Source organism: Pogoniulus pusillus, chromosome 1 (genome assembly GCF_015220805.1).
Source record: "Pogoniulus pusillus isolate bPogPus1 chromosome 1, bPogPus1.pri, whole genome shotgun sequence".
Lineage (NCBI taxonomy): Eukaryota > Metazoa > Chordata > Aves > Piciformes > Lybiidae > Pogoniulus > Pogoniulus pusillus.
In genome coordinates, this window is record NC_087264.1 from 28,473,913 (window position 1) to 28,487,420 (window position 13,508).

Here is a 13,508-nt window from a genome sequence, read left to right on the forward strand (position 1 = left end):
ATCATCAGGCTGAGGGAGGTGGTTCTCCCCCTCTACTGTGCTCTGGTGAGACCTCACCTGGAGTACTGCGTCTAGCTTTGGAGCTCCCATTACAAGAAGGATGTGGACTTGCTGGAGCATGTCCAGAGAGGGGTCACTGGGATGATCGAAGGGCTGGAGCACCTCTCCTATGAGGACAGACTGAAAGCATTAGGGCTGTTCAGTCTGGAGAAGAGGAGGCTCCGAGGTGACCTTATTGTGGCCTTTCAGTATCTGAAGGGGGCCTACAAAAAGACTGGGGAGGGAGTTTTCAGGATATCAGGGAGTGACAGGACTAGGGGAATGGAGCGAAGCTGGAGATGGGTAGGTTCAGGCTGGACGTGAGGAGGAAGTTGTTCAGCATGAGAGTGGCGAGAGCCTGGAATGGGTTGCCCAGGGAGGTAGTTGAGGTCTCATCCCTGGAAGTGTTTAAAGCCAGGCTGGATGGGGCCCTGGCCAGCCTGATCTAGGGTAGGGTGTCCCTGTCCATGGCAAGTGGGACTGGAACTAGATGATCCTTGCGGTCCCTTCCAACACTGACTGATTCTATGATTCTATGAGCAAGCTGTGACTTAGCTCAAGACAAAGAAAACCAGAAGGCAATGATGCCCCCCGCCAACAAAAATAAAGTGAGAGCACATACTCAGAACCCAGTAGATACAGTTAAGTGCTTATCCCTCACTGAAATTAGTTGGAAAAGTAACTGTTATTTCTCCACTATATCCATATTTGCTAGATATGGAAAAATCAGCACTGTATGGATTCTGCTCCTATCTCAGCACTTGCAACCATTCAACAGTATAGGTATTGCTTCTTCTAAAGAAAGATCAAAATAAAGCTCTCATGACCCATCTTTACCTCATTCAGGAACAGATGGGCCTCATATGACTGCATAAGCCTCTGTCTCCTCTCTTGAGCCTCTGCCTTCAAGGTTTCTACAGAAGTCTCAAGCTCCTTCAGATGCTCCATAATCTTGCGAGAAGCTGAGTGACCTCCTCTGACCAGTTTCTGCCCTGTAGCAATCACTGCTTTGGTCAAAGCATCCCGACTGCTTATCTCATTCTCTAAATTCTGGAAAGAGCAAAGAGTAAAATGATGTGCCAACAAAAATAGAAGCCATGGAGAGTTTTATACCAAACAGCACACTATGAATTTGTTTTCTATCCACAAAGATTGGTCAGAGGTGCAAACTCTGTGTGAATGCTCCAAGTGTGGTGGAGGAGTTTTCTAGGGTGAAGGAGAATTTATAGTCAGGAATTTTGGACCCAAGTATGTATCCACTTCAGTGTGGAGAGAAGAGTTTCTAACCACAAAACTCTTATCTGTGGATTCCTCTGAAATACATCTTTTTCCACTTAAATTAAAATGTGTTTAGGTAAGACCAGTGAAGTCACCTGTTCATCACTATTTACCACTTGCCTTTGTAGAAGATGCAAATTTGCACGACAGCCATTTGCAAACTCTGTGGGTACACATACTAGTAGGCAGCCAACATGGAAAGGAGAGATGAAAACTACTTGGACTGGTTCTCAAAGACTTCACTTCAAATTAATTTTTGAAGACTGGCAGATTTTAAATCCACAGGCATACCTCCACGTACCCCTTCATGTGATTTTTGTCTGGGTGGGCAAGTATCACACCATCGATATATATGTGGGCAGATGTGCATTCCCACCATTCAACAACTCTTCTGTTTGCTTTCATACCTACAAAATGGGCAGGTTCAAATGAAGTATCAGACTTGGCTGAAAAAGAACACTGATTCTAATCCTGCCTTTAACTTCTCCCTTCTGACACCTGCAGAATGGAATCCAGTGGCAAAGTTTGTAAAACATCTTGTACTGTGTGTTAATAATAAGCCAGCAGTATGAAGAACAACTTTGTAGTCGAACATGGAAGGAAGATGAATTCACAGTACTTCATTTAAGTTGACAGGAATTCAAAAGAAGAAAAAAAAATAAAGAGAAAAAAAAAAGGAGGAAGAGGAAGATGGGGAGAGAGCGGAATCTGTTCCAAGCCAAGCAGCTGTATACAGGCAATCATACAGAAAGGCTGGAGAGGGACTTTTCATAAGGGTATCTACTGACAGGACCAAGAGGGAATGTTTTTAAGCAGAGGGAGAGAGTAGGTTTAGACTGGATCTTAGGAAGAAATTCTTCAATATGAGGGTGATGGGACTCTGGAATAGGCTGCCTAGGGAGATTGAGAGTGCCAGGTTGGGTGAGCTGTTGGGCAGCTGAGCCCAGTTGAGAGATGTCCCTGCCCATTGTGGGGAGGCTGGAGTAGATGAGCTCTGAGATCTCTTCCAACCTAAGCCATTCTATGACAATGTTTGTGTGCAAATGTAGCTTTGTAATGTTTGCAGTTTGAATTGTTTTGTGTTTTGTTGTTTGTTTGGGTGTTTTTTTCCCCCCAGATTAATACATTTCACAGACAATCTCTTTTGTAGTGACAAACCAAAGGCTGAATTTTGCAAATCTGGCTCATTAAAACAAACAATAGAGGGTGGAACTAACAGAATGTTCAATTCTTGATTGTTGCATTACCTCTGACATTTGTTTGTCCGTAAATCAACACTGAAAACAAAGATGTAGAGACTTAACTACTAGAAGATTGATAATTCAAAGCTTCCATTTTCATCCTGCTTCCAGGAGAATAAGAAGCAAAACGGCAGAAAGAATCAACATTGCATTATGCACTGCTATTGTGGTTTGTATCTCTCGTTCTCTCAGTTCACTGAAATATGGCCAATTAATACAAAGATAATTGCAGCCTAAAGCACTGTCTCCACTGGAACACTCTCTCTCAGATTAAGTGAGCTCAAACATTCCTTTCTTTCCTGAACCTAAATACATGGTAGGCTATGTTAATCAGATCTTAAGTTTCAGGAGTAATAGAACACAACATTTCTGCTTCTAATCATGATGAAACAAGGGTTTTTTTGTGCTTACTGTCTACTCTCAAAGTCACCAAATGCATCTTGCTTAAATACAGAATTTTTACAAATAGAAGAGTTACAGTGAATACTAAGGAGGTACAAACTACTCAGAACATGCTTGAGTCTTACTTGGGAATACTCTGGAAGATACATTTTAAGGCATTTTAGAGTTCTTCATTAAAATTTTGAGTATGCATAGGATAAATCAGCTTTTTAAGATTCTTTATCCCTGTCCTTCTATGTTGCCTGTAGCAGTCTTGAGTACTTACCTGAAGGACATTTCATTTTTTTTAAAGTTCAGATTTTTATTTGTAGACATGTAGATTACATCAAATGTTTGGGCTTACTGTGTATATATCACACATAGTCCTACTTTCTAAGATCTCCTGTCTTTCCCAGCCCTGTGGCAGGTGGCACAAACTTTTCCCCAGAGGCACTTGGCTTGGAACTTAAATGAGCTGTCATTTGCTAGCATCAAATACCAATAGCTGCTGGAAACATTTAGCAGGATTTTTTTCTTTCTTTCTTTCTTTCTTTCTTTCACTTTGAGTTTGCAAAGACACAGTGCTCCTTACTGGGAAAAAAAATAGAAAGACAGCTGCTGTGTTATTGCTATTTGAGATGACAGTGTTCCAGGCACTGCTTTCTTCAATGATGGATTTGAATCTTATGAAATAATTCAGAAGCTATCTTGAAAGCTACCACTGGAATGAAGGCTAAGCTAAGAACCATTGTAATATCCTGTTAAGTCCTACCCTCCAGAGCAGAGTCCTGGGGAAATGCGTTTCCCTGGGAGCTCATTCTGAGACATCTAAGTAATGAAGTTTCTTGGATGCACTTGCTGAGTTTCAAAGCACATTTGTTAGGACATCTGTTGCCCGAGGAAACTTTAACAGCATGCATAACAGTTTGTAAGATATATTTTGCTTGCTAGGTCCAAGTTTTGAACTCAGTTCACAGAAAGATCCAATGTGCCCACAGAAAAGCATATGGTGTGGTACCTACACTACTGCAATGATAAGCAGGCAGGAATCTCACATGTTGCCTAAAGTCACAGACATATCCTTAAAAGATGTCACTATTATCAGACAGGGATAAAAGTAAACCTTGGCATCATGATTCCTGTTAGACAAAGCACAGCAGACAACATTTGCCAGAGGCAAACTAAATTCCCTGTTCTTTCCGATTCCAAAGACTGAGAATTGTTCTCACATGACATTACCTGGTGCTTTTCTTGTAGACTTTGAACAGTTGCCAGAGATTGGCCATAATCCCTGGAGGAAGCCATGGGGAGCTTCTCACGAACCCAGGCCAGCTCTTCATCAACATCTCTGAAGAACTGGTACTGAAGTCTGCTTGCCTCCAGATTCCCATGCCTCTCTTGCAGAGGATCACGTAGACGTTTGTATCTGCAGGTTTGGAAGGGAACTCAATGAGAATCACAAATTAATAAGGAATAAAAGCAAAACATTCTATTCAGAATGATGGACAGAAGGAAAGAAAATAACATGCAGGGAAGAGAAAGGCTGACAAAAGGAGGGAAAAAATGGCAGGCATTTGCATACCTCTGCACGAGTTGATCCACTTTCTCTTCTAGTTCATCAGCAAGGAAATGTTTCCCTTTTTGGAACTGCTGAGCTGTGACCACAAGCTCTTGTAGCCGGTCCCTATGGCTAGAAATATCTTCCTCCAGTTCTTCTTGTTTCTTCAGATGACTGTTCAAAACCACCAGATCATTGTCACTATATGGAGCTTTCAACTCATTTTCAACATCATCCAACCATTTCTCCATATCTTCTATACTTCGCTGAAAATGAAGGCCCTGAGGACATCAGGAAGAGAAGGTCATAAAAAAATTTAGGATAGACAATATGATGCAAAAAATTTTGCCACTTTCAGTAAGAATTACACACAAACATGGAGAAGCTTCCCAGTGCTGTATGAACTTTTCCCTGATATGATGGTGGTCCAAATGAAGAAGAAAATTCAGTCAGAGAGAATGTAAGATCAGATGCAGAGAACATAAAAAGCTAATCTTACTTGTATTGCACTAATATGAATGGTGGACATAGTCCATGCAAATCTTACAGTCATGAGAAGCTGTGTGTCTTGATCTAGAAGAACGAAAAGTATCTGTGGCCTTCTTTCTCAGTGTGGTGGAGAAAAGATACCACTTGGACAGATGGAGAGAGTTGACTTAAAAGAGTGAAGAAGCTTTCCCTTTGTATCCTTCTCTGGAACACTGAACTAAATTATCAGAGACAAAATAGCCGACAAATTCTTTTCCCTCCATAGAGATCTCAAATTTCCCCACCAATTCTATTGAAACAGTCCACACTTCAGAGTTTCTTTGCTCCAATATCTTGAAGAACCAAACCTGACTATATGGAAGTCATGTATTTGTAGTTGAGATGTGTAGCAAGGCAGCTGTGTTGTCTCTGGAAATGACACCAAGACCCCACAACCATTATGCCTGTGTTACCTTGTAAGCATCCTGCAGCTTGGTGCGTTTATCCTGGCAGCTTGCTAGCAGTTCCTCCCACAGCTCTTCCATTTCTTGTAGTCTGGACAGAATGGCCTCAGGGGCATAGTGACCCTCACGGAGCATCTTCTCCCCTTCCTATAGCAGAGAGAAAAGTCAGAGTTTTCTTTCTTTGCTGAATGCACCAGAATGTCCCTTTTGTCTCCATGAACAGTTTACTGGCACTGGTCTGTAAAGGGCTAGCTGCAGCCATCACTCCTGGATGTAACAGGTAGAGGCTGCAGAGACAAAGTGATAAAGGCAAAATGTTGATTGAAACTAGGGCAGAGACTGACATTCCTGTTTTTCTGGCCTCTAAAATGATTTGAAATGCTAGAATACAATACTGGAAGGCAAAGAATAAAGAGATCCTTCATTATGCAACAGCTACATTGCCTAAAAGCTGGCAGGGAGCCTAGTTTGCAAGCACTCAGCTCTTTCCTGTGATGTTCCACATTCTGTGTTCACTGTAGAAATTGCTCAGTCACCTGCCCTTTTCTATTCCCTTCTTTGCACGCTAAGACAGAACTATTCTCAGTCAAGTCAACCACTGTATGAGATATTGAAGCCTCTTTTAACCATGTGTTGCTGTTAAATCCCTGAGCTGCAGATGCTTAACAGGTTGGCAGAAGAAGAGATAGGGAGGGCCTCAATCAGGTAGAAGTGTCCCTAGATAAATTCTTAAGCTGAGACTGAGTCTGTTTTAGAAAAGTTAAACGACCTATTTCTACATTTTGCAAAGAAGAGTAAGAAGCACAGCAAGAGAATGATGCTATCTCTTGACAACAGATGTTAATTTTCTTCTCAAGAGCAACTACTTAGGTGATTCCCAATTAAAAAAAAAAAAGACATGGCATCAAGAAATGATGAGAAAGAGATTGCTTCAACAGTTCTTGAAAACTAGATTAGGGAGAATTATAACTCCACTCTTTAACTCCCTTTGTGTGTCTGAATACAAGGGGGATTAACATCATAAAAGAAAATAAAGGTGTGTCTGAGGAGGGATTCTATCTTTAATGCTTAGTTATCTATTGCAAAATATAGCTAGCAAGCACTCTGCTGCAAATAAGGTTAATAAACACGTAGCAGTGGGTCCTTCCAAACTCATCATCTGACCACAGTATCTGCCAAGAATCTGACAAAGCTTGTCAGCTTTCCTTCACATCTCTCCTACCAGCATGTCTCTGCAAAGGGAAAACTTGAAAGCTCTTCTTGATCCTTTTGTTGGATACATCTTATCTGACTGGTTGCAGTTACACATCCAATCAGATAGATTTCCTGCTGGAAAGAAGCAGGTGTACCTCTAAAGCGACATTCACACCAGAGAGACGTTCCTAACGACAGTAGACTGAGTTGTTCATCTCTTTCAATTGCGTGCACAGCAAATACCGATAGCAAGCACACACTAGTCAACTGGAGAAGCTGAAAGAAACCAATGGACACAGGAAGGTCCTAATGAACTAGAAGAATAAGTTTCCCAGTTCCCTCAAAGACAATGTGAACAATGTCAGTAGAGACAGGGAGTGCTTCTGGCTTGTTTGAGATCACTGTAACTCAAACTGTCTGCAGAACCTCTCAGGCCAGTTGCCCACCCTTGCCATTAATCCCATTTCTCTCACATATTTAATGGAGTCCACGTGATTTCTATTGGCCATGATCTCTGCTTGGAAAGTCTGGTGCTTCTGCAGTTTGGTCTGCAGATTGCTTGGATCCTTCCAGCTATCATCCTGGGCAATGCTATTCTTCTCATTGATCCAGGCAGCCACCTTTGGGGAGGAAAGAACAGAAGCAGACCAGACCATCAGTGTTTCTTTATTTCCAACCTGCCAGACTCTTCTATGATATGTGTAAAACATGGGGAATGGGGACATGAATAAGTTGTCCTTCTGAGGTTCTGCTTTCCTAAGGTCTGTATTTCATAATGAAGTCACTCCTATATCTGCTTACCAGCACTGTTTCCTGGAAATGGGTCTGTGTCCATGACATAGTGCCTGCGCAGTGAGAAACTGCATGGACACTTGTGCATGTACAGATGTGCTCATGGGGAAAAAAGGGGAGTTACCTCCCGATTCCTAACCTGCTGGCAGTACATCACAAGAAAAGAACCAATTTGTCTCTTCCTATTAATTTAAAACAGTGGCACATTGCCTTCTAATATGTTTATTTTGTTTGTATTTTGCAAACGTCTTTCATCTAGTGACTGGAGAAGAGCTGTGACTTGAAAGCTGAAAACATTTTTCCTCATCTTTCCCAATATCATCTAATTCCAGAGTCAGTTCCTTGGTTTTTCTCACAGTAATTCCATTCAGGGATTCAGATCAGTATGTTTTAAGAAACCAGAATACCACGAATCCTGTGTAACTGTACCTCAAAGGAATTCTTAAGAAACTTCTGCAGAAGCCTTGATTCCTCTAGCAGATGTCTGCGACCAGCAGCATTCTCCAGCAGTTTCTCTTTTCTGAGATGAAGACAGATGTGTGAGGTAAAAGCCACAGAGTGAATTAGATAGCACAGAGGGTTTCAGTTTTCATCTCCAACACATATGCCATTTGACCCTCCATTCTCTAGGAGAGACATGTCTACAATATGCACCCTCTCATGATGTGACCTGTCAGAGAGGATGCTCAGGACAACATGAGAAGGATTACTACCTGACAGATATGTTTAAAGCACACACAGATTCTGTACAAATGATATGTGCCTCTAGAAATCACCATTATTGTCTTTCAGGGTACAAGGAAACAAACTCAGCATGTTTCTTATGTGGAAAGCCTGCAAGTATGACAGTGTTTGCCACTGATAAACCAAAGCTGCACCATTCTTTCATCTTTTTCCAGATGCGGGCCTCTAGCACAGGTCAATGCGGTTGTGAGTTAGTTTCATCCTATCAAAGAATTCCTATGTTTGCTTTGATATCTCTACATGAATTTTACAATCTTTTCATCTACTACAGCACTGAACAAAACTGCTTTTACTGCCAGCATTTAAGATAAACAATATGTAGTGGGTTAGGTGAAATAAAGGCATTCACATGAATGGGCAAGATCAGATCAGAAAAACACTCAAATGTCCTAATAGATAATTTGAGCAGGGCTTTAAGATCAATCTTATTAGAGTAGTGAAAAAGCAGTTGTACAGCAAATTACTTTTCTCGATGGTGTTTAATGATAATGAAATACCAGCAGCACAGCAGGCCTCTGTCTTTTGTTTCCGACACTGCCCCTAAGGCCAGACCAGAATTCAGAAACACAGGGAAACTGTGCCTTTCTGAATCCTGATCCCCCTTCACTCAACTGCATTCTGGAAACCTCCTGATGAAACACTGCCTAGACCCAGGTTGGTTTGGCAAGACCACAGTTCAAGGCACAAAACTGAATAAATGCAAACCACTTTATGCTTCCCTTAAATAATTTTAAGATATTAGTCACACAGGGAGAGTTTCATTGCAAAAGAGATGGATAGCTAGCATAGGAAGAGTTTGACTTCACCTCCTCAGGACAGCCTGACATCTGTTGATGATGTTGTCCGAGTCATAATGCTTGTTCTGCATTAGAAGCTGAGCAAATGAAGCCATTTCATCAATTTTCCCCATCTGAGCTTCCAAGGCTTTTTCAAACTGTGCATGTTTCCTCTGTAGGCTCTCCACACTAGACACTGAGTCCTGGATAGGATTCAAGACAGGGAAGCTGCTTTCAGTCAGAGGTTTTACATCTGTGACACTGATATTCCAGTTTACCCCACATTTGCAAGCTGTCATGAAAATGTATTGGTCTTTGACATTTACTGGCATTGAATCTGAGACTTGGGGCCTAAATAATGTTCTATGCATGGTCTGAGACCATTATTTCAGGGTCAAAATGAAACTGCTAGATTCTTAGATTGTCCTGCATATTTTTGTGCTGCATAGAACATATTACTTCTTAAGAGATAAAGCACTAACTGTTAACAATTGTCAAGCAGTCTTAGGATGGATGCCGCTTTGGAAGCAAATGTGAGATGCCAAACTGAGATCATAGTTAAGTGAACAAATATGTCACAGAAAGAGATTGAAATTAGAGCCTCAGTTTCTACTCATGGAGTTTGGAAGAGCTCAGATCCAGATATGAGTTTGAGGACTGGAGTCTTAAATCATGGTTAATTGGGAAAGAAGCAGAATTTCACTTCTTGTAACATTTGTGGACCTCAATCTTAATGACTCAGATTTCTCTTTTCAGTGCCCCTCTGCACTTTTAATTTTAGAATCAATGGTGTCAAAATATTCTTACTGAAACACATTTGGCTTTCCCATTATTCTAACTGAAGCAGCAAAGCTCACATCAAATGGGTTAGGAAAAAAAAATCTAAACTTCTATGTGCTTACATAAGTCATTGGAAGGACAAGTATTCACAGAGCATTTTCTGTAAAGTGATGCACTATATATGGCTGGGAAATGGGTGGTGACCTGCGAAAAGAACTCCACAGCTTCTAGAGAGTTATGAAGTAGGTATGTTTATTATGGTAATGGGGGAATATCTCCATCAAACCTGCACACCTTATGCTGGCATAAGCCACAGTTTATATTATAAAAGCATACAAATTCATGATAAGAGGTAGGGTTATTACAATTATTTCTTGGAACTCACTAACATAGGTGTCCTCCCATTCTCTGCCCAGTTCCACCCTCTTGGTGGTCTTGGGTGGTCATCTGGGATGAAGGCCAGCAGACTTTCTCACAGTATTTTTTTTTTAACTTCGACCAATTTTATAGCTGGCCTCCCTTAGTTGTTTTATTACTTTGTAGTTGGGATGTTTCATCTGCTTATTATCTCCATCCTGGTTTCTTTGTCAAAAAGAATGCAAACCTGGAGTTTTTCAAGATTACATATTACCGATCTCCAAATAATTGCTACAAACACTTCTACAAAGTTTGTTTCTTATGGTTACATCTTATGGCTGTTCAATTGATTGCTACAGATACCTTCAAGAAGGTACACCTGGTCTGTGGGGCTCTTTTGATTTTATACTTTCCCCTTCATCAGTAGGTTCTTCCAAGTCTCATATTCTTCAATGAAGGGACTGCAAATGCACATCTCCAGAGCATGAAGCTCCTCATATTACAATCTGAACTGCAAGCCCCATAATACTTCACTCCAGCCAGCAGTTTTCATTTTGAAGCTGGCACTGCAGGAAGATGGTTTTGAATAACAGCAACAGATTTAAACTCAACTCATGACACAGAGACAGACACAAACCTCTGGCTTATGTTTTTCATACTATACATGCCAATTATCTCTATGCACTGAACTCTGAGGGGTAATTGCAGTTCATGATGACATAGCTAATTTGGCACCACTACTTATATATACATGGACAGGGTAAGCTAAACATCTAGTACCCTGCATAGTTCTTGCAACCTGTGCAACCAGTCTGTGGTTTCAGTTATTGCAATGTTATTGGTACCTGAGGTAAGTAATTTAAAACTATTGGTATGTCACCAGTGACAACAGCCATGACTTGCATGCTGCTAGCAAACACATATGGGTCAGATATGACAATTTAGAGACATGCAGTTTCATTTTCCTCCTGTAGTGGGAACAGTTGAACCATTTCATTACACTTGGTGTTGAGAATTCTGTCCTCCATAAAGTATTAAGGGAGGAAATCTGATCCTAAACTGTCAACAAGATGAAGCAGTAACTTCAGAACAAGAAAGATGACAGAAAGTTTCAGAGCACATCGTCGTAACTCACAGCTCCCTTTCCTACAGATAGGTTGCAGAGAAAATCATAATTCATTGGAGCACCTACCCCTAAGTCCTCATTAGCTAGAAAAGCCTCTTTGCTGCTGAGCCAGCTCTCAATCTGTTCCACATATCCATAGAATTTCTGTAAAGAGAAAAAGAAGCCAGTCATAAACATGATGTAAAAGGGAGGGAAAGATGATTTTGGCAGAGTATACCGAAAAAGCCAAACTTCAGAGCTATAAAAAAAAACCCCACAGCACTCTGCATAGCAATAAACAGTAGATGCTACAATACTCACATGAGTAACAATTACTATTGTAACTTTCACCTTTATATTATGATTAGTAGCTTTTTTCTAAGACATGGGATACAAGTACTTGTAGCTTGTTTGCTTATAGTGCAGAGGCTACTTTGTAGAGTAATTGGCCAAAGAAAGGTCCGAAATAAGTAGAGTGCAACACATAAAGAAGTGTGAAGGCAGGCCTTAGTGCATGGTTTAAGTTCATTATACCATCTCATGGATTTGCTGTTTACACTAAGGAAAGTGCTATGTGCATTCTCTGTTGGAAAACTTTCTACTCACCTGTAAGTCTTGTGCCTGAAGCAATTTTCTATACTGCTCCTGCCATGCATGGATCAATTCAGACCAGGCTTGCTGGAGTCTGGAGAGGGATTGGTGAATCTCAGGGCTTGCATAGTGACCAGATTTGGCAAGTTCTTGACCATTGTTACTGAGAGAGTTGAATCTTTCCACTCGTGCTTCTATTTCCTCCTGAAATATATTATTAAGGTTGATGTCAAAGGTTTATAGAACAGAGTAAAAGCCTTAAGGGGAAGAATATGGGCTCTAACTTTCCAACAGTAATATTCCTACAGAAAATAATTAGTCTTTGAGCTATGTAATCGAAAGAGCATAGAATTTTCTAAGAGAAAAATAAATGTGGACAACAAATGACTTTGTTGCTCTAGAAACAACTGGTGTTCTACAAATCAAAAATTGGGTTAAATAAGTTCGAAAAATGCTCAGATATAAATGAACACAGTTTTGAACATCCATAACACCATAGCCCTCCCCCCAGTCTTCCTACATAAAGATGGTTCTTATGAGAAACAGTGCCTGGAATGTTAACTCTCCTGTCAAAAACAACAAAAAAAAGTTGGCTTTAGATTGTAACATTAATTAACAATACCACTCTTTTTTAGAAATTCCACCAAAAATATTAGCAAAATTATTTGCCAAAACACTACATGGTAATTAGTGCTGGGGTATGATGTGTTTCAGAACACAGTGTATAGAATCATACAATGGGAATTTACTGCCCTGTGTGATAGAAAGTGGTTTTGTTTTCCTTTCAAGCAAGTGGATTTTGCCACATAAAAATCTAACTCAAAGCTGGAATTAGGTGGGATTAACTTGTTGATTATTGAAATACAGATGTGGTCAGTGAGCATGCTTTGTTACTGACACAGCTTTTTACCTACAGCCCATGGGATAGAGTTCTATCAATATGCAGGTGACTTCTGTCCCTAACCTGTTACTGAGGTCAACCTTTTCACTGTATTATTAATGGATGCATGCAGCAAAGTTCTCTGTGGCTGCAGCAATTAGTTCCCACAGGAAGCATTCACAGTGTGTTTAATGGAAGCAACAAAGATACTTGCCTTTCTCTCCTGATGCTCCTCGATCATGCTTTCTGCTTCGTTTGCACTTTTAGGAAGCCCCCCTGTTTCCATTAAGCCTCTGATGTTTTGGGTCCAATCTAACATCTCCTTCATCTCCAGGTTAAACTTCTGCAACTGATAGGAGGCTGCCAGCTTCTCCTTCCTACCACATAATGCATAGTTTAACATTATGCAACACAGAATTACCCAGTTGCCTCTCCCTCCCCATTTCCAGAGCAACATATCATAGAAGGCAAATGGAGTGAATTCAGTCCCCTAAGCTTTCCCTTCAGCTCCTAACAGACCTCATGTTAAACCAAAATCACCTGAGATGCACGCTGACTATAAGACAATGTGCTTACCTTATTTTCTACGTCAGTTCATTAGGACAAGAAAGGCAAAAAACCTCTTCATAGCTGTTACTTCCAGCAACAGCTCAGGCCTGAATCATTCTTGCTTTGGAAAGATGCAAGGGAAAAAAAGAGTCTTCTAGAACTATTTAAAATTAGATCTTTCACAAGGGCTTCACTATAGATTTGATCTGATAGCCTGGAGGCATTTTGGTAACATTATTTAGTGGGATAAACCACAAATTCATTGTATTAGTTTTTCCAAAGTCACATCAGTGGAACTTTTCTTGAAAGAA

At 40.6% G+C, this 13,508-nt stretch overlaps 1 protein-coding gene across 1 annotated transcript in view; it reads right to left on the bottom strand.

Moving 5' to 3' along the window:
- Window positions 1–13,508, bottom strand: part of SPTBN5 (spectrin beta, non-erythrocytic 5) — a 97,773-nt gene that overhangs the window by 14,316 nt on the left and 69,949 nt on the right. Inside the window, exons 43-52 of the mRNA XM_064146220.1 lie at window positions 12,863–13,025; window positions 11,784–11,972; window positions 11,265–11,342; window positions 8,966–9,138; window positions 7,845–7,935; window positions 7,097–7,243; window positions 5,439–5,576; window positions 4,522–4,778; window positions 4,179–4,365; window positions 877–1,089 (exon numbers count right to left, since the gene is read on the bottom strand). Of these exons, the coding sequence (XP_064002290.1) occupies window positions 877–1,089; window positions 4,179–4,365; window positions 4,522–4,778; window positions 5,439–5,576; window positions 7,097–7,243; window positions 7,845–7,935; window positions 8,966–9,138; window positions 11,265–11,342; window positions 11,784–11,972; window positions 12,863–13,025 (1,636 nt within the window). The remainder of the gene's footprint in view (window positions 1–876; window positions 1,090–4,178; window positions 4,366–4,521; window positions 4,779–5,438; window positions 5,577–7,096; window positions 7,244–7,844; window positions 7,936–8,965; window positions 9,139–11,264; window positions 11,343–11,783; window positions 11,973–12,862; window positions 13,026–13,508) is intronic.